The sequence below is a fragment of the Scyliorhinus torazame genome, chromosome 18 (assembly GCF_047496885.1).
Source record: "Scyliorhinus torazame isolate Kashiwa2021f chromosome 18, sScyTor2.1, whole genome shotgun sequence".
Classification (NCBI taxonomy): Eukaryota; Metazoa; Chordata; class Chondrichthyes; order Carcharhiniformes; family Scyliorhinidae; genus Scyliorhinus; species Scyliorhinus torazame.
The window spans coordinates 166,516,033-166,535,119 of NC_092724.1; the positions used below are offsets into that span (position 1 = coordinate 166,516,033).

General features: G+C 45.2%; 1 protein-coding gene across 2 annotated transcripts in view; it reads left to right on the forward strand.

The window, feature by feature from the left end:
• mbtd1 (mbt domain containing 1) overlaps nt 1-19,087 on the forward strand; it is a 110,693-nt gene that overhangs the window by 29,689 nt on the left and 61,917 nt on the right. For both annotated transcript variants that reach the window (XM_072483859.1, XM_072483860.1), the window contains exons 2-5: nt 3,258-3,459; nt 8,452-8,585; nt 10,576-10,693; nt 13,092-13,174. In XM_072483859.1, coding sequence (XP_072339960.1) covers nt 3,258-3,459; nt 8,452-8,585; nt 10,576-10,693; nt 13,092-13,174 — 537 coding nt within the window. The remainder of the gene's footprint in view (nt 1-3,257; nt 3,460-8,451; nt 8,586-10,575; nt 10,694-13,091; nt 13,175-19,087) is intronic.

Below are 19,087 nucleotides of genomic sequence, written 5' to 3' on the forward strand. Positions count from 1 at the left end.
GAGGAGTCAAACTGAAACCCTGGGACTCTGAAAAGCATATCAGTGGGATAAGATCCAATCATCACCTGTCAGAGGGCAGAGAAGAGCCTTTTGGGCCCATTCATTGGCAACCAATCAATCAAATGAGTCCCAAATCCATCTTGCACTGGTGCCAAGTCTGCAGCTCCAGTTTAAACCAAACTGGAATCCTCTGCTTGAATTAAAGATACCGGCTGCTTGCCTGAAAGAGACATGCACATTAATCATCCATGCAGCAAAATAAGAACAGCAAAATAAAAGAAAAGGGAATAAACAAGAAGGACTCTTGTATTTCCCTCGGTGAGCAGATCTTGCGGGAACACCGTGAGACACTTCAGACCAATTTGATATGTGGGATTTGTTTTCTTGAGCATGTCCAAATGCTTTGAATTTTTAAGCCCTTGACTCACTTTGACTCAGGCAGAGGGTGACTTGATATTGAACCATAAAGCCAATGAGGTGCCAACTTCACGATGTCTTAGTTGACCTTGGACATAGTTGCTGCCATTGATTTTGGGAGATGAAATTAAATGTAAATCGCTTATTGTCACAAGTAGGCTTCAAATGAAGTTACTGTGAAAAGCCCCTAGTCACCACATTCAGGCGCCTGTTCGGGGAGGCTGGTACAGGAATTTGAACCGTGCTGCTGGCCTGCCTTGGTCTGCTTTAAAAGCCAGATATTTAGCCCTGTGCTAAACCAGCACCTGGGAAATGATCCAGGATTTAATTGTAGTCCAGCTATAAACATGCATGTTTGAATTTCAAGAGAGCACAATTCCTTGATGATTGAGTAGCCTGCAGGTTTTGTTGAATTTTTCTCCTGAAGCATGAGCATTTGGTGGTTGATTGTGAGGGTGAATTGGCATTCCAGCAGAATTTCGCAATGTCACGGGAAAGTATTCGGGAAGAAAATAAAATTTCTTTCTTCAGGGGCGTCCCTTGGTTCCACATGTAGTTCTGGTTGCCAGTATGCAGGTAACAATCTAGCCATGGAGCTGCAGAGAACAACTTCAAGGTCTTGGTGACTGAATCATGAAGTTAAGACTCAAACAACGTGGACTGTTTCACCTTGAGTTATTTGCGGCGTTCTGATGGATGTAGTTCTGATTTGGGGGGGGTGGGGAAAACGAGGTACATTTTAAAAAGTGGTCTGCCTTGCAATGCTTGGAAACTGAACTACTTTGAGTGCCAAGTTTACAGATGACTCAAATAGGCGAGGATGGCGAGAGTCGACAGAGGGAAATGGACAGGTTAGGTGAATGGGCCGATACTTGGCAGATGAAATATAATGTAGGAAAAAGTGAAGAACTTTGGTAGGAGGAATAAAAGAGCCAAATAACAACAACACCTCCACAATAGTCCTCAACACTAGGGCCCCACAAGGCTGCGTACTTAGCCCCCTCTCTACTCCCTGTACACACACGACTGCGTGGCAAAATTTGTTTACGACTCCATCGACAAGTTTGCTGACGATACGACCATAGTGGGCCGGATCTCGAATAACGACGAGTCAGAATACAGGAGGGAGATAGAGAACCTAGTGGAGTGGTGCAGCGACAATAATCTCTCCCTCAATGCCAGCAAAACTAAAGACTGGTCATTGACTTCAGGAAGCAAAGTACTGTACACACCCCTGTCAGCATCAACGGGGCTGTGGTGGAGATGGTTAGCAGTTTAAAATTCCTAGGGGTGCACATCTCCCAAAATCTGTCCTGGTCCACCCATGTTGACACTACCACCAAGAAAGCACAACAGTGCCTATACTTCATCAGGAAACTAAGGAAATTCGGCATGTCCACACTGACTCTTACCAACTTTTACAGGTGCACCACAGAAAGCATCCTATCTGGCTGCATCACAGCCTGGTATGGCAACTGCTCGGCCCAGGACCACAAGAAACGTCAGAGTCGTGAACACCGCCCAGTCCATCACACGAACCTGCCTCCCATCAATTGACTCCATCTACACCTCCCGCTGCCTGGGGAAAGCGGGCAGCATAATCAAAGATCCTTCCCACCCGGCTTACTCACTCTTCCAACTTCTTCCATCGGGCAGGAGATACAGAATTCTGAGAACACGCACGAACAGACTCAAAAACAGCTTCCCCACTGATACCAGACTCCGAAATGACCCTCTTATGGACTGACCTCATTAACACTACACCCTGTATGCTTCATCCGATGCCAGTGCTTATGTAGTTACATTGTATATGTTGTGTTGCCCTGTTATGTATTTTCTTTTATTCCCTTTTCTTCTCATGTATTTAATGATCTGTTGAGCTGCTCGCAGAAAAATACTTTTCACTGTAACTCTGTACATGTGACAATAAACAAATCCAATCCAATATAATGCAATTGGGCAGCACGGTGGCACAGTGCTTAGCATCGCTGCCTCGCAGCGCCAGGGACCCGGGTTCGATTCCCACTGTCTGTGTGGAATTAGATGTGTAAATTTGGTGGATTTGGCGAGCTAAATTGCTGGCTGCATGGCCTCTGCATGTATTCTCACTACTTTGTGTAGAGCAATGAAAGGTTAGTGGTGATTGTACATTTTTAAACTGGGTGCATGTCTGTAGGTAATGCTTCATCAGCTCTGCTTCTCATAGTGTTTCCCTCAGATTTTATTTGAAGATTACTTGGAGAATGGTTGTTAAGTATGCCTGTGATAAGGGCAGCGCGGTGGCACAGTGGGTTAGCCCTGCTGCCTCACGACGCCGAGGTCCCAGGTTCGATCCCGGCTCTGGGTCACCGTCCTTGTGGAGTTTGCACATTCTCCCCGTGTCTGCGTGAGTTTCACCTCCACAACCCAAAGATGTGCAGGGTAGGTGGATTGGCCTCGCTAAATTGCCCCTAAATTGGAAAAAAATGTTTGGGTACTCTAAATTTATTTAAAAAAATTATAATAAGGGTATGAGAAAAAGGACATAGAATGTAAACGAGGTATTCTTTAATCTGGTTAATTTGTGATGGTCTACTGCCCTCATTTGCACCATGGGGCCAAGTACATGGTGATACTGTGCATTTATGGGGATTTGCTGAGTAGACGAAAAATCAAGGGTGTGATGCTCTCGGTGCAGTCAGTGGCTTCTATGTGGTTTACTTCTGATTAGCAAATGTTGGGAGGAAGTCATCCAGTCCTGATACATGAACACCCAATCAAGGAGTGCAAAAACGATTCTTTCTTTCAGAGGTGTGATGCTGCTGTGGTGCACATTAACATGTTCTCCAATTTATTTGCAGACTGAGCATTCCCCGCGATCAGAGAGGAAGAGGAGGGACTCGTTTGGAATGTTTGACGGCTATGACAGCTGCAGTGAGGATAGCAGCAGCAGCTCGAGCTCTGATGACAGCGAAGAGGAAGTTACCTCCATACCAGCCAGTCTCCCACTTATCAAAACCAATGGACAAGTCTACACATATCCAGATGGCAAATCTGGAATGGGTCAGTCAGTGGCATTGTTCTTCTGTGTACAGTTAGTCTTTCTTATAACCTATTGCAAGATGCACCATGGAATGGATTTACAGAACATGATTGGACCTAACTATTCCTGTTCACCCTATTGTATGGGGTGCTTCAACCAGATGTAGATTAGTACCTAGTTATCCAGCTTCGACCATTCTGCTTCGATTTCCAAATACCACCCAAAGCTATACTGATTGCTATCAGTAGGTCATTTCCTTGGTATAAAATCTGATGTGTGTCTAGTCAGAATAAGTGAATCAGACTAGATTTGTCAAATGCCTCATTTAAAAAAAAAAAAATCAGTTTTTAAAATTCCTGAGAGAACTTTAAATCTCTGGGCAATTCAGCTGTTTGATCAGCATGCCCTTGTGTTCTCGAGCACAGATAACTCTGTAAAAGTGAAAATAGACCAGCAGGCCTCTAGGATTGCGAGTGTCCCCATTGGACCACTTGGAATCCCATGGGTATGAAGATTTGAAAGAGGAGACTTGAACACTGTCTCCAAAAGTTTTTAACCCATTGTCCTTTCACAAACATGTGAATGAGCATTGATGGCTGACTTTGGGTGGGTGGGCTGGTGTTAGTGCTTCTGTCTGCGTGAGCTGGAGTTTTATTTGCAGAAAAGCGAAGCAGCATTGCAGAGATGATGACCTCCATATTTTTCACTTGATTTCAAATCCAATCTCACCAATGGGGTGAAAAACTCTTCTAACTGGCTACAAGGATCCAAACTGAAATTTCTGTGCTGTTGTCTCAACTGATTATTTCATGAATGCCGGTGTGGGCAAAAATAGTTGGTACAATGGAGGTTGATCGAATGGTTTTGCAGAGACTTTATGCTCTGTCCTATCTGTGTTTTGGCTACTGATGCCACAAAAAATAGGTTTGTATTTAATTCTAGAGCACTGATGCGCCTGATTTTGTTCACGTTAATTTATTAAAAACCTCTAAAGGCCAGTCACTTGAAAGCGGATGAGAAGTTTTGAGGAGAAATCCAATATTTGCTCCATTGTCACGGTCTTTGCCCAGAATTCAGCTGGATTGGATCCTGTAATCAAGTCATGAAATGTGATTATCTAGCTGGTGAACGTTTCTGTTTGCAGCTTGTGTTAGTGTAGCACTCTGATCAGCTGTTGCTGTACATGTGGCTGAGGGTTTTACTGTTTAAAAAAAAAAAAAAAAAAAAATCCAACTTTTTAAATCTCCTATTATAGCAAAATAAATGACAAATTCCACTTAAATTTCAAAATATACTTAGTGCCCCTTTTTTTGCAGGGAGGGAGGAAATAACTTATTTTGTACTTATCAAAATTCACTAGACTGGGGTGGTCCCGGCGGATTGCAAAGTAGCAAACGTGACACCACTGTTTAGAAAAGGAGGTCGGCAGAAAGCGGGTAATTATAGGCCGGTAAGCTTAACTTCGGTTGTAGGGAAAATGCTGGAAAATGCTGGAATCTATCATTAAGGAGGAAATAGCGGGGCACCTGGAGGGAAATTGTCCCATTGGGCAGACGTAGCATGGGTTCATAAAGGGTAGGTCATGTCTGACTAATTTGGTAAAATGTTTTGAGGACGTTACCAGTGCAGTAGATAACGGGGAGCCAATGGATGTGGTATATCTGGATTTCCAGAAAGCTTTTGACAAGGTGCCACACAAAAGGTTGCTGCATAAGATAAAGATGCATGGCATTAAGGGGAAAGTGGTAGCATGGGTAGAGGATTGGTTAACTAACAGAAAGCAGAGAGTGGGGATAAATTGGTGTTTCTCTGGTTGGCAACCTGTAACTAATGGGGTCCCTCAAGGATCAGCGTTGGGCCCGCAGTTGTTCACAATTTACATAGATGATTTGGAGTTGGGGACCAAGTGCAAAGTTTGCAGACGACACTAAGATGAGTGGTAAAGCAAAAAGTGCAGAGGATACTGGAAGTCTGCAGAAGGATTTGGATGGGTTAGATGAATGGGCTAGGGTCTGGCAGATGGAATTCAATGTTGACAAATGTGAAGCTATCCATTTTGGGAGGAATAACAGCAGAATGGATTATTATTTTAACGGTAAGATGTTAAAACATGCTGCTGTGCAGAGGGACCTGGGTGTGCTGGTGCACGAGTCGCAAAAAGTTGGTGTGCAGGTGCAACAGGTGATTAAGAAGGCTAATCGAGTTTTGTCTTTCATTGCTTGAGGGATGGAGTTCAAGACTAGGGAGGTTATGCTGTAATTGTATAAGGTGTTGGTGAGGCCACATCTGGAGTATTGTGTTCAGTTTTGGTCTCCTTACCTGAGAAAGGACATATTGGCACTGGAGGGAGTTCAGAGGCGATTCACTAGGTTGATCCCAGAGTTGAGGGGATTAGATTACGACGAGAGGTTGAGTAGACTGGGACTGTACTCATTGGAGTTTAGAAGGATGCGGGGGGGATCGTATAGAAACATAAGATTATGAAGGGAATAGACAGGATAGATGCAGGCAGGTTGTTTCCACTGGCGGGTGAAAGCAGAACTAGGGGACGTAGCCTCAAAATAAGGGGAAGTAGATTTAGGACTGAGTTTAGAAGGAACTTCTTCACCCAAAGGGTTGTGAATCTCTGGAATTCCTTGCTCAGTGAAGCAGTTGAGGCTCCTTCTTTAAACGTTTTTAAGAAAAAGATAGACACCTTTCTAAAGAATAAAGGGATTCGGGGATATGGTGTACGGGCCGGAGAGTGCAGCTGAGTCCACAAAGATCAGCCATGATCTCATTGAATGGTGGAGCAGGCTCGAGGGGCTGGATGGCCTACTCCTGTTCCTAGTTCTTATGTTCTCATGTTCTTATCAAGGCAAGAGAATTGGGCAATTTTAACTCTGCACCTAATTGTTCTGAGCAGTTGATGTTCGTGGTTTAGTGCTTTGCCACGCTGCCAGGCCCAACATAAGGGCCTTGTGTTGTGCATTAAGGGTGCTCATAGTTTTCTAAGGCTAGTGGCCAGAAAGCCTGGATCTTTAGCAACCACCTGATCTGGAAGATACAGGAGGCAAATTTTCGAGAAGTGTAAAAGTAATAGGGTAGTGATAGCGGGGGATTTCAATTTCCCCAACATTAACTGGGGTAGTCCCAGTGTGAAAGGTTCAGAGGGAGCGGAATTCTTAAAATGCATGCAGTAGAACTTTTTAAGCTAGTACATAGAAGGTCCTACAAGAGAGGGGGTGGTCCTGGAATAATTTTGGGTAACAAAGCTAGGCAAGTGGTTGAAGTATCAGTCGCGCGGAACATTTTGCAGACAGTGATCATAACTCTGTTAGATTCCTGATTTGTTACAGAAAAGGACAAGGATGGGCCTGAAATAAAAGTTTAAACTGGGGGAAGGCTGATTTTAATAAGATCAGATATGATTTGGCCAGAATAGACTGGGAGTAGACACTTTTGGGTAAATCTGACAAAACAGTGGGACACATTCAAGAAGGAAATAGGGAGAGTGCATAGCCAACATATTCCAATAAAGAAAAAGGGGGCAGCAACAAATCCCAGTCAACCCTGAATATTGAGGGATATACAACATTGGATCAGGAGAAAAAGGAAGACTCACGGCCGATATCGAGGGCTCAAAACAGCAGAAACCCTCGGTGTATAGAATATGCAAAAGGGAACTTAAAAGGCAATTAGGAAAGCAAAAAGGGGACATGAAAGGATACTGGCAGGTAAAATAAAGAAAAGTCCTAACTTGTTTTACAAGTACATTGAGGGTAAAAGGACAACTACGGAAAGAGTATAAGGACCACGGGTAATTTGTGTGGAGCTGGAGGATGTAGGTAGGGTTCTAAATGAATACCGTGTGTCGGTGTTCACCTGTGAAAGGGCCAGTATGGGTACAGAAATCGGGGAGAATCAGTGATAAAATTCAAGAGATAAATATAGATAGGGAGGAGGTTCTGAGTGATCTGTCATGCTTAAAAATGGACACATCTCCAGCTCCAGATGAATCCCAGATGTGCCCAAGGCTGTTGAGTGAAGCAAGGAAGGGAATAGCAGGGACAATAATTTTTTATTCCTCTCTGGCCACAGGAGTGGTGCTGGGGGCTGGAGGATAACCAATGTGGCACCGTTATTCATGAAGGGAGGGCTAAACCAGGAAACTACATTATAGGAGGGATGTGATAGCACTGGAAAGGGTGCAGAGGAGATTTGCCAGGATGTTGCCTGGGCTGGAGAAGTGTTAGTTATACAGAGAGACTGGATACACTTGGGTTCCCTTTTATTCCCATGTACTTAATGATCTGTTGAGCTGCTCGTAGAAAAATACTTTTCACTGTACCTTGGTACACATGACAATAAACAAATCCAAAGCTACCTCATGCCCCCTTCTTGCCCTCCTAATCTCCTCCTTGAGTATACTCCTGTGCACCTCTGCGGAATCCATTAATTCCAGCTGCGTGTACCTGAGCCATGCCTCCTTCCTTTTTTCTGGCCAAAACCTCTGTTTTGTCATCCAGGGTTCCCTACTCCTGCTAGCCTTGTCCTTCACCCCAACAGGAACATATAGACCCTGAACTCTAGCTATTTCAGTTTTCAAGGCCTCCCACTTGCCGGAGGCCCCTTTGCCCTCAAACAAGCTACTCTAATCAACCCTTGCAAGCTCCTGTCTAACTCCATCAAAATTCGCCTTGCCCCAATTTAGAACTTGCACCTGTGGACCAGTTTTTTACCTTGCTGAACTGCGGATGTTCCAACTCTCACTATGGGGCCTTCTACAATCAGTGCTCAAGAAGGCTGTCTCTCAATTAGACTGGGATGGATTTGAACTTGGGGTCCCTGAGTGGAAAGGAAAGTTTTCCAACTCTGGGTGAAGCGGAGTCCAATTTGCTTGTGGTTTGTAAAAACATGATCAGTGATATATGTTTAATTTAAGTGATGAAGCAGTGACAGATTGACTGCATGCCACTGAGCTTCTTGTCATGGCTTCTGATTGTTCTCTGGTTCTATCCTGTCTTCATCAGCCACCTGTGAAATGTGTGGGATGGTCGGAGTGAGAGATGCTTTTTATTCTAAGACAAAGCGATTCTGCAGTGTTTCCTGCTCCAGAAGCTACTCGTCCAACTCGAAAAAAGCCAGCATTTTAGCCAGACTTCAGGTACTGTTTCAATATCCTGTGTGAAATCAGCATTGATACATTTTCTGTCTTTTGTACATCACCTGCCATATCAAATCTCTTTCCTGCCCAGCTTTCCCTTGATTTCAGTTATGAGGGAGCTCTTCAATTTGAATGAGAGCCAGACTTCGGGCTCGACAGAAATATGTGGACAGCAGAGCATGTTTTTGAATTAGAATGGCTCTCAATTGGCTGGCCTGAAATTTTCTGACGGTTAAGGCAGGTCAGCAGTTGGTTTAGTTTTGCAGTGATATTCACGAACTGTAACTATAGTTGCAGTTCTTGCACTAAAGCTGCCATGCTGATTCTAATTTAAAATGGAATGCAACTTCTCTCCTTTTAAAAGTGCTTCATTTATGGTGTGGAGCTTCTAAAAGTCATTGCTTACAACTGACGCTTTTGACCGCATATTGCGCCATGTCTTTCATACATGGGTCTTATTGCACAGTGGTACAGCTAATCGGCACAATTGCATTTTAGTAATTTTCAGAGTTTTAGCATTAGATTACTTCTAATTTAAGTTGTAGCAGTGTTCCGGTTGGGTTCTCCCCACTCAGATTTTGTTTGAAAGCCATGCTTTCAACTAGTGACACAGTGGTTAGCACTGCTGCATCACCGCGCCAGAGACCTGGGTTCAATTCCGGCCATGGGGGACTGTCTGTGTGGGGTTTGCACTTTCTCCCCATGTCTGCATGGGTTTCCTCCCACAGTCCAAAGAGGTGCAAGTTAGGTGAATTGGTCATGCTAAATTGCCTCTTAGTGCCCAGGAATGTGCACGTTAGGTTTTGGGGTTATGGAGGTCAGAGGGCGAGTGGGCATGGGTAGAGTGCTCATTTGAAGGGTCGGTGCAGACTTGATGGACCGAATGGCCTCTTTCTGCACTGTAGGGATTCTAAAGGGCGATGTAACAGATACACATACAGATACAGCTTATTGAGTGTGTTAATCAGTTGGCTTTCTTCCCCAATGGTAAAGCCTGTGGGATGAGATTCCAGTGCATGTACACCCATCCCTTCAAGTTCAGTTCCTGCAGGTAACCATTTCAGTTAAATCAACACTACAATCCATGGTCCTCTGCAAGTTTCTCATTCTTGTAATGTTTGATTGCAGCCTCATTTTCTCAACTATAATTCTCAAAACTTGTCTTCTCCTTTGTCACTTGCACTGATCATTCCTCCTAGAACCCTTGTATCTTCAGTATCTTAACAGCATAGCAAAGTGTTGAAGATGCTGTTTGCTTTAATTTATTGGTCTGAAATCACTGCAAAAACACCAAGTGTACCACAGAGTTAAGTACGGACTGTCTGTGGATTGTTCCACTGTCTCTTGAAATAAAGTTGTGAAGATTTGTTAGTTTTGTTGTTTTTTTTCTCGGGGGGGGGGGGGGGGGGAAAGAGACATGCTGTTGAAGATTTCCATCTTGCACTCATCAGGACAGGTTCACAAGAATACCAATTGCGAAGGGAACAACAATTTGTACTGCGTGGAGAGTGCACTGATTGGTAGAGGTGTTGCCATGGACGATGCATCAGGGTCCATTTTGCCAACCAATTGGCGCACTCTTCTGCAGTATGATTGTTGTTCCCTTTACAATTGGTATCCTTGTGAATCTGTCCTGATAAGTGCAAGACAAAAACTTTGACAACATGTCTTTGTTTAATAGCAATATTTAAGTTGTATAAAAGCAAATTATTATACATTTTTCTCCCCACACAATGTTTTGCTAATGCTTTTTGGAGGAGTGGTTGGCATTGTGATGGGCCATGTTTTTGTTTACCAACAAACTAAGAAATCTTTCTCTCAATTTTGCTAACTGGAATTGGGCCATGTGATCTTGACTTCCAAGTCTGTTAATAAGAGGGAATACATATGCACAAATACAGTGGGGAAAAAATAACTAATTTAAGCACATTTTTCAAGTGCTCGAACAGATAATTCATTTGTCACTTATGCTTATTTTTCCTTTCAACAGGGGAAACCTCCCACAAAGAAGGCAAAGGTTTTACAGAAACAGCCTTTAGTGGCTAAATTAGCAGCCTATGCACAGTACCAGGCAAGCCTACAACAGAATCAACCCAAGAGTAAAGCAGGTGACACATCATCTCTACGACCTTACATCATGCTGAAAACTGCTAGTCAGGGAACAAAACCAGCTTGAACACATTGGAAAGCTGAATTTTTGACCATTTTTATATTTGTTTATGTTGGTTTTAAGAGCTCAGCTGAAACATGTGTGTATTGTGAGATTTTGGACATGTGATATTGTTTGTAAAATAACACCTTCCTTTTCTGTCTTGTTTGCAATGATCCTGTAACAGTGAGTGACCAGAAATGGTGACCCCTTGGCATGAACGTCTAGCTCACAGCTGGCTGCATGCCTTTCTGGGTGTATTCGACTACACGGCTGGCACAAACTTTCAGTTTCCTCTCTAATGTGTGAACATGATCTGAGAAATTTGCTGCTCCTTCCTGTCACTGTCACCAAGACAATCTGGTGGCAAAGTGACGAGATATAGAGTCCTTATTGAAAGCTTTAAAAGTTGAGATTTCTATTTACACACCCTTTTGATTGGCAGCATCTCTTTATAGAATTACATAGAATGTATAGTACAGAAGTAGGTCATTTGGCCTAACTCGTCCTTGCTACGTCCATGTTCCACTCTAGCCTCATCTGGTTCGATCAGTATAACCCTCTGTTTCCTTTGCCCTCAAATGTTTATCGAGCTTCCCCTTAAAATCTATGTTGTTCATCTCCACTACTTCCTGTGGTAGTGAGTTCCATATTCTCACCATTCCTATGGTAAAGAAGTTTCTTTTAAATTCTCTACTTGATTTCTTGATGTCTTTCTGGCATTAATTTCCACTCGTTTTGCTCTTTCCCACACGTGGAAGCATTCTGTATCTGCTCTATCAAAAACTTTCATAATTTTAAATGTCTCTATTAAATCATCCTTCAATCTTCTTTCAACAGAAATGAGAGCCAGCGGTTAATTCTCTCCTGATAGAGCGGGCAGCATGGTGGCGCAGTGGGTTAGCTCTGCAGCCTCACGGCGCTGAGGTCCCAGGTTCGACCCCGGCTCTGGGTCACTGTCCGTGTGGAGTTTGCACATTCTCCCCGTGTTTGCGTGGGTGTCGGCCCCACAACCCAAAGATGTGCAGGGTAGGTGGATTGGCCACGCTAAATTGCCCCTAAATTGGAAAAAAAAATATTGGGTACTCTAAATTAAAAAAGAGAAAAATTCTCTCCTGATAGATAAAACCGTTGTGTTATCATTGCTGTAAATGTCTCTTCCACCGGCCCTAGTCCATCTATGTCCTTGTTAGAAAATCATGGCCAGAACTGTACGTGGTACTCGGCATGATCAAAGCAAGCCTTTTATAAAAATTAAAAAAAAAATTGAGTGCCCAATTAATTTTTTCCAATTAAGGGGCAATTTAACGTGGCCAATCCACCTACCCTGCACATCCTTTTGGGTTGTGGGAGCGAAACCCACGCAAACACGGGGAGAATGTGCAAACTCCACTCAGCAGTGACCCAGAGCTGGGATCGAACCTGGGATCTTGGCGCTGTGAGACATCAGTGCTAACCACTGTGCCACCGTGCTGCCGACCAAAGCAAGTTTTAATAGATATGTTGTATAACTTCTCAACTTTTTACCTCTACCTTGTAAAGTCAAATGCTTGATTTGCTTTTAATTTCTTATTAACTTGCATCTCTATTTATAGTGGTTTATGTATTTGTGCTCCCTGAACTCTTTGCTCCTTGACCATTTAGATTCTTACTTTCTAAGTAATATGGTTCAAAATGTAATACCCCTCGATTATCTGTTGAAACTCTTTTGCCAGTTATACACCCAGTTTGCATGTTTATTAATATCTGATAGTTTGTTGTAGTGGGCTATAATTCCCCACAAATTTAAAAATTGTATTTTTGAATCCAAAACCCAAATCACTAATATAACTTGTGAACATTTGCCTCAGCACTGTTCTCTTGGGGCTCAACAGTCCACATTCTGCCACTGAATAAGAACACTCCTTGAGAGCTTCTGTTGCTTCCTGTGTGAGCCCAGTGAATAGCTGAACCTTGCAGTTGAATATGATCCCAAGTTTGGCTTCTCGGGACAGGTGGAAGTTCAATCTTCATCTCGGGTGGCAGTGAAGGAACCACAATAGGCCTCTGCACTCCTGGGTGAGCAGAAAGACATTGAGCAAGGACACTGCTATGACTGCAAGCTGCTGATCTTGTGCTCGAAGTGCTTGACGAGTGAGAGGATGGGTTGGCTCCAACTTAAGGATTTCTGTTCCTCCAGCCAAATTGGATGTTACATTGAAGTGACCATACTTTGGGATGGGTAAATGTTGAGAAAAGAAGCAAGTGTTGCTTCACGCCCATCAGCTTATACTGTGCAGCTGCTACTTTTGCCACTATTATTAATTGAAAAGATGTTGCTATAGTCTGTCTTTTTCACCACTTGTGTAATTTTACAGCAGTCACAGTGGAAGGCTTTGACTGGGGTCAGTATGTTTGGAGCAATAAATTTACTGGGGCGCCTGTCAGCTGCTTCAAACACGTGAGTAGAATTTTATTCACTGAATTATGTTTTGCCAATCACTGCCTAAATGTAGAATTTTTCCAAAGAACTCATGTTGTATGAAGCTAAATTATTAATTTAAAAGCTCACTTGGGTCACAGGGCTGAGGACAGTGTCATATGGCAGCTCAGAGGGAATCAACTTGTGTTGTACCTCTTCTGGGAGTGTTTGATGGGGACAGTGTAGAGGGAGCTTTACTCTGTATGTAACCCCGTGCTGTACCTGTCCTGGGAACGTTTGAACATAGAACATAGAAAAATACAGCACAGAACAGGCCCTTCGGCCCACGATGTTGTGCCGAACCTTTGTCCTAGATTAATCATAGATTATCATAGAATTTACAGTGCAGAAGGAGGCCATTCGGCCCATTGAGTCTGCACCGGCTCTTGGAAAGAGCACCCCACCCAAGGTCAACACCCCCACCCAACACGAAGGGTAATTTTGGACACTAAGGGCAATTTATCATTGGCCAATTCACCTAACCCGCACATCTTTGGACCGTGGGAGGAAACCGGAACACCCGGAAGAAACCCACGCACGCACGGGGAGGATGTGCAGACTCCGCACAGACAGTGACCCAAGCCGGAATCGAACCTGGGACCCTGGAGCTGTGAAGCAATTGTGCTATCCACAATGCTACCGTGCTGCCCTCAAGAACAAATTAATCTACACAATATCATTCTACCGTAATCCATGTACCTATCCAATAGCTGCTTGAAGGTCCCTAATGTTTCCGACTCAACTACTTCCATAGGCAGTGCATTCCATGCCCCCACTACTCTCTGGGTAAAGAACCTACCTCTGACATTCCCCCTATATCTTCCACCATTCACCTTAAATTCATGTCCCCTTGTAATGGTTTGTTCCACCTGGGGAAAAAGTCTCTGACTGTCGACTCTATCTATTCCCCTGATCATCTTATAAACCTCTATCAAGTCGCCCCTCATCCTTCTCCATTCTAATGAGAAAAGGCCGAGCACCCTCAACCTTTCCTCGTAAGACCTACTCTCCATTCCAGGCAACATCCTGGTAAATCTCCTTTGCACCTTTTCCAAAGCTTCCACATCCTTTCTAAAATGAGGCGACCAGAACTGTACACAGTACTCCAAATGTGGCCTTAACAAAGTTTTGTACAGCTGCATCATCACCTCACGGCTCTTAAATTCAGTCCCTCTGTTAATGAACGCTAGCACACCATAGGCCTTCTTCACAGCTCTATCCACTTGAGTAGCAACTTTCAAAGATGTATGAACGTAGACCCCAAGATCTCTCTGCTCCTCCACATTGCCAAGAACTCTACCGTTAACCCTGTATTCCACATTCATATTTGTCCTTCCAAAATGGACAACCTCACACTTTTCCGGGTTAAACTCCATCTGCCTCTTCTCAGCCCAGCTCTGCATCCTATCTATGTCTCTTTGCAGCCGACAACAGCCCTCCTCATTATCCGCAACTCCACCAATCTTCGTATCGTCTGCAAATTTACTGACCCACCCTTCAACTCCCTCATCCAAGTCATTAATGAAAATCACAAACAGCAGAGGACCCAGAACTGATCCCTGCGGTACGCCACTGGTAACTGGGCTCCAGGCTGAATATTTGCCTTCCACCACCACTCTCTGACTTCTATCGGTTAGCCAGTTCGTTATCCAACTGGCCAATTTTCCCACTATCCCAGGCCTTCTTACTTTCTGCATAAGCCTACAATGGGGAACCTTATCAAATGCCTTACTAAAATCCATGTACACTACATCCACTGCTTTACCTTCATCCACATGCTTGGTCACCTCCTCAAAGAATTCAATAAGACTTGTAAGGCAAGACCTACCCCTCACAAATCCTTGCTGACTATCCCTAATCAAGCAGTGTCTTTCCAGATGCTCAGAAATCCTATCCTTCAGTACCCTTTCCATTACTTTGTCTACCACCGAAGTAAGACTAACTGGCCTGTAATTCCCAGGGTTATCCCTAGTCCCTTTTTTGAAAAGGGGCACAACATTCGCCACTCTCCAATTCCCTGGTACCACCCCTGTTGACAGTGAGGGCGAAATGATCATTGCCAACGGCTCCGCAATTTCATCTCTTGCTTCCCATAGAATCCTTGGATATATCCCGTCAGGCCCGGGGGACTTGTCTATCCTCAAGCTTTTCAAAATGCCCAACACATCTTCCTTCCTAACAAGTATTTCCTCGAGCTTACCAGTCTGTTTCACACTGTCCTCTCCAACAATATCGCCCCTCTCATTTGTAAATACAGAAGAAAAGTACTCGTTCAAGACCTCTCCTATCCCTTCAGACTCAATATGTGTAAAAGGCCTTGGGGTTTTCCTTGATCCTATCCGCCAAAGATTGTTCATGCCCTCTCTTAGCTCTCCTAATCCCTTTCTTCAGTTCCCTCCTGGCTATCTTGTATCCATCCAGCGCCCTGTCTGAACCTTGTTTCCTCAGCCTTACATAAGTCACCTTTTTCCTCTTAACAAGACATTCAACCTCTCTTGTCAACCATGGTTCCCTCACTCGACCATATCTTCCCTGCCTGACAGGGACATACATATCAAGGACACGTAGTACCTGTTCCTTGAACAAGTTCCACATTTCACTTGTGTCCTTCCCTGACAGCCTATGTTCCCAACTTATGCACTTCAATTCTTGTCTGACAACATTGTATTTACCCTTCCCCCAATTGTAAACCTTGCCCTGTTGCACGCACCTATCCCTCTCCATTACTAAAGTGAAAGTCACAAAATTGTGGTCACTATCTCCAAAATGCTCCCCCACTAACAAATCTATCACTTGCCCTGGTTCATTACCAAGTACCAAATCCAATATTGCCTCCCCACTGGTCAGACAATCTACGTACTGTTAGAAAAGCTTCCTGGACACACTGCACAAACATCACCCCATCCAAATTATTTGATCTAAAGAGTTCCACTCAATATTTGGGAAGTTGAAGTCACCCATGACTAGTACCCTGTGACTTCTGCACCTTTCCAAAATCTGTTTCTCAATCTGTTCCTCCACATCTCTGCTACTATTGGGGGGCCTATAGAAAACTCCTAACAAGGTGACTGCTCCTTTCCTATTTCTGACTTCAACCCATACTACCTCATTAGGGTGATACTCCTCGAAATGCCTTTCTGCAGCTGTAATACTATCTCTAATTAACAATGCCACCCCCCCACCTCTTTTACCACCCTCCCTAATCTTATTGAAACATCTATAACCAGGGACCTCCAACAACCATTTCTGCCCCTCTTCTATCCAAGTTTCCGTGATGGCCACCACATCGTAGTCCCAAGTACCGATCCATGCCTTAAATTCACCCACCTTATTCCTGATGCTTCTTGCGTTGAAGTATACACACTTCAACCCATCTCCTTGCCTGCAAGCACTCTCCTTTGTCAGTGTTCCCTTCCCCACTGCCTCACAACACTTTTTGGCGTCCTGAATATCGGCTACCTTAGTTGCTGGACTACAAATCCGGTTCCCATTCCCCTGCCAAATTAGTTTAAACCCTCCCGAAGAGTACTAGAAAACCTCCCTCCCAGGATATTGGGGCCCCTCTTTTTCAGATGCAACCCGTCCTGCTTGTACAGGTCCCACCTTCCCCAGAATGCACTCCAATTATCCAAATACCTGAAGCCCTCCCTCCTACACCATTCCTGCAGCCACGTGTTCAGCTGCACTCTCTCCATATTCCTTTTTAAAAATTGTTTTTAGTTTTTCCCCTTACAAACAATAACCCCCCCACCCCGGTCACAAAAAAAAAGTACCGAGAAATCGCGCGGAGCAAGATATATACACGGCAAAATAGTATATTTACAGGCTTATTAGAGGCTGTTTAGCACAGGGCTAAATCGCTGGCTTTGAAAGCAGGCCAGCAGCACTGTTCAATTCCCATACCAGCCTCCCCGAACAGGCGCCTGAATGTGGCGACTAGGGGCTTTTCACAGTAACTTCATTGAAGCCTACTTGTGACAATAAGCGATTTTCTTTTCATTTCATTTCATGGCTTTGTACACTGGCTCTCTCCCGTACGTGCCAGTTTCCCCGACTCTTCATGTTACCTCTTGCTCATCCACCAGGTTGCTGCTGCTGCTGACCGACCTTCCTCTAACGCCCCCGCGAGATAGTCTAGGAACGGTTGCCACCGCCTGTAGAACCCCTGCGCAGACCCTCTCAAGGCGAACTTAATCCTCTCCAACTTTATGAACCCAGCCATATCGTTTATCCAGGCCTCCACGCTGGGGGGCTTCGCCTCCTTCCACATTAGCAAGATCCTTCGCCGGGCTACTAGGGACGCAAAGGCCAAAATACCGGCCTCTTTCGCCTCCTGCACTCCCGGTTCGTCCACTACTCCGAATATTGCTAGCCCCCAGCTTGGCTTGACCCGGACTTTCACCACCTGGGATATTACTCCCGCCACTCCTCTCGAGAACCCCTCCAGTGCCGGGCATGACCAAAACATATGGACATGGTTCACCGGGCTCCCTGAGCACCTTCCACATCGGTCCTCTACCCCAAAGAACCTGCTCAACCTCTTCCCCGTCAAGTGAGCTCTGTGAACCACCTTAAATTGTATCACGCTGAGCCTGGCACACGAGGAGGAGGAATTAACCCTACCCAGGGCATCAGCCCACAGACCTTCGTCGATCTCCTCCCCCAGCTCCTCCTCCCATTTGCCCTTCAACTCTTCTACCAGCGCTTCCCCCTCTTTCATCTCCTGGTGTATTGCCGACAACTTGCCCTCCCCGACCCATGCACCCGAGATCACCCTGTCTTGAATTTCTTGTGCCGGGAGCAACGGGAATTCCCTCACCTGTCTCCTCACAAAAGCCCTCACCTGCATATATCTAAAGGCATTCCTGGGGGTAACTCGAACTTCTCCTCCAGTGCCCCTAAGCTCGCAAACGTCCCGTCAACGAACAGGTCCCCCATTCTTTCAATCCCCGCCCGATGCCAGCTCTGGAACCCCCTGTCCATCTTCCCCGGAACAAACCGGTGGTTACCTCTGATCGGGGACCATACTGATGCTCCCATTGCACCCCGGTGCCGTCTCCACTGGCCCCAGATCCTTAGAGTTGCCGCCACCACCGGGCTCGTGGTATACTTTGTCGGCGAGAGCGGCAGCGGTGCCGTCACCAACGCCCCCAGGCTCGTTCCTTTGCAGGACGCCATCTCCATCCTCTTCCATGCCGCCCCCTCTCCCTCCATAACCCACTTGCGGATCGTCGCCACATTTGCTGCCCAGTAGTAGCTCCCTAGATTTGGCAGCGCCAGCCCTCCTCAGTCCCTACTGCATTCCAGGAACCCTCTCCTTACCCTCGGGGTCTTATTCGCCCACACAAACCCCATAATACTCCTACCTACTCTCTTTATAAAAAAAAAAAAAAAAAAAAAAAGGCCCTGGTGATCACGATGGGGAGGCACTGAAACACAAACCGAAACCTCGGGAGGACCACCATTTTGACTGACTGCCTCGACCCGCCAGCGAGAGCGGTAACATGTCCCATCTTTTGAAGTCCCCCTCCATTTGCTCCACCAATCTAGTCAGGTTAAGTTTATGTAGGACCCCCCAACTCCTGGCTATCTGGATCCCCAGGTACTGAAAGCTCCCCTCTGCCCTCCTCAGCGGTAGGTCCCCTATCCCTCTTTCCTGGTCCCCTGCCTGAAATTCAAAGAGCTCACTCTTCCCTACATTGAGCTTATAGCCCGAAAACTCCCCAAACTCCCTTAGAGTCTGCATGACCTCCACCATCCCCTTCATTGGGTCCGCCACGTACAGCAACAGATCATCCGCATATAGCGACACCCGATGCTCTTCTCCCCCTCGGACCACCCCCCTCCATTTATGAGACTCCCTCAATGACATGGCCAATGGTCCGATCGCCA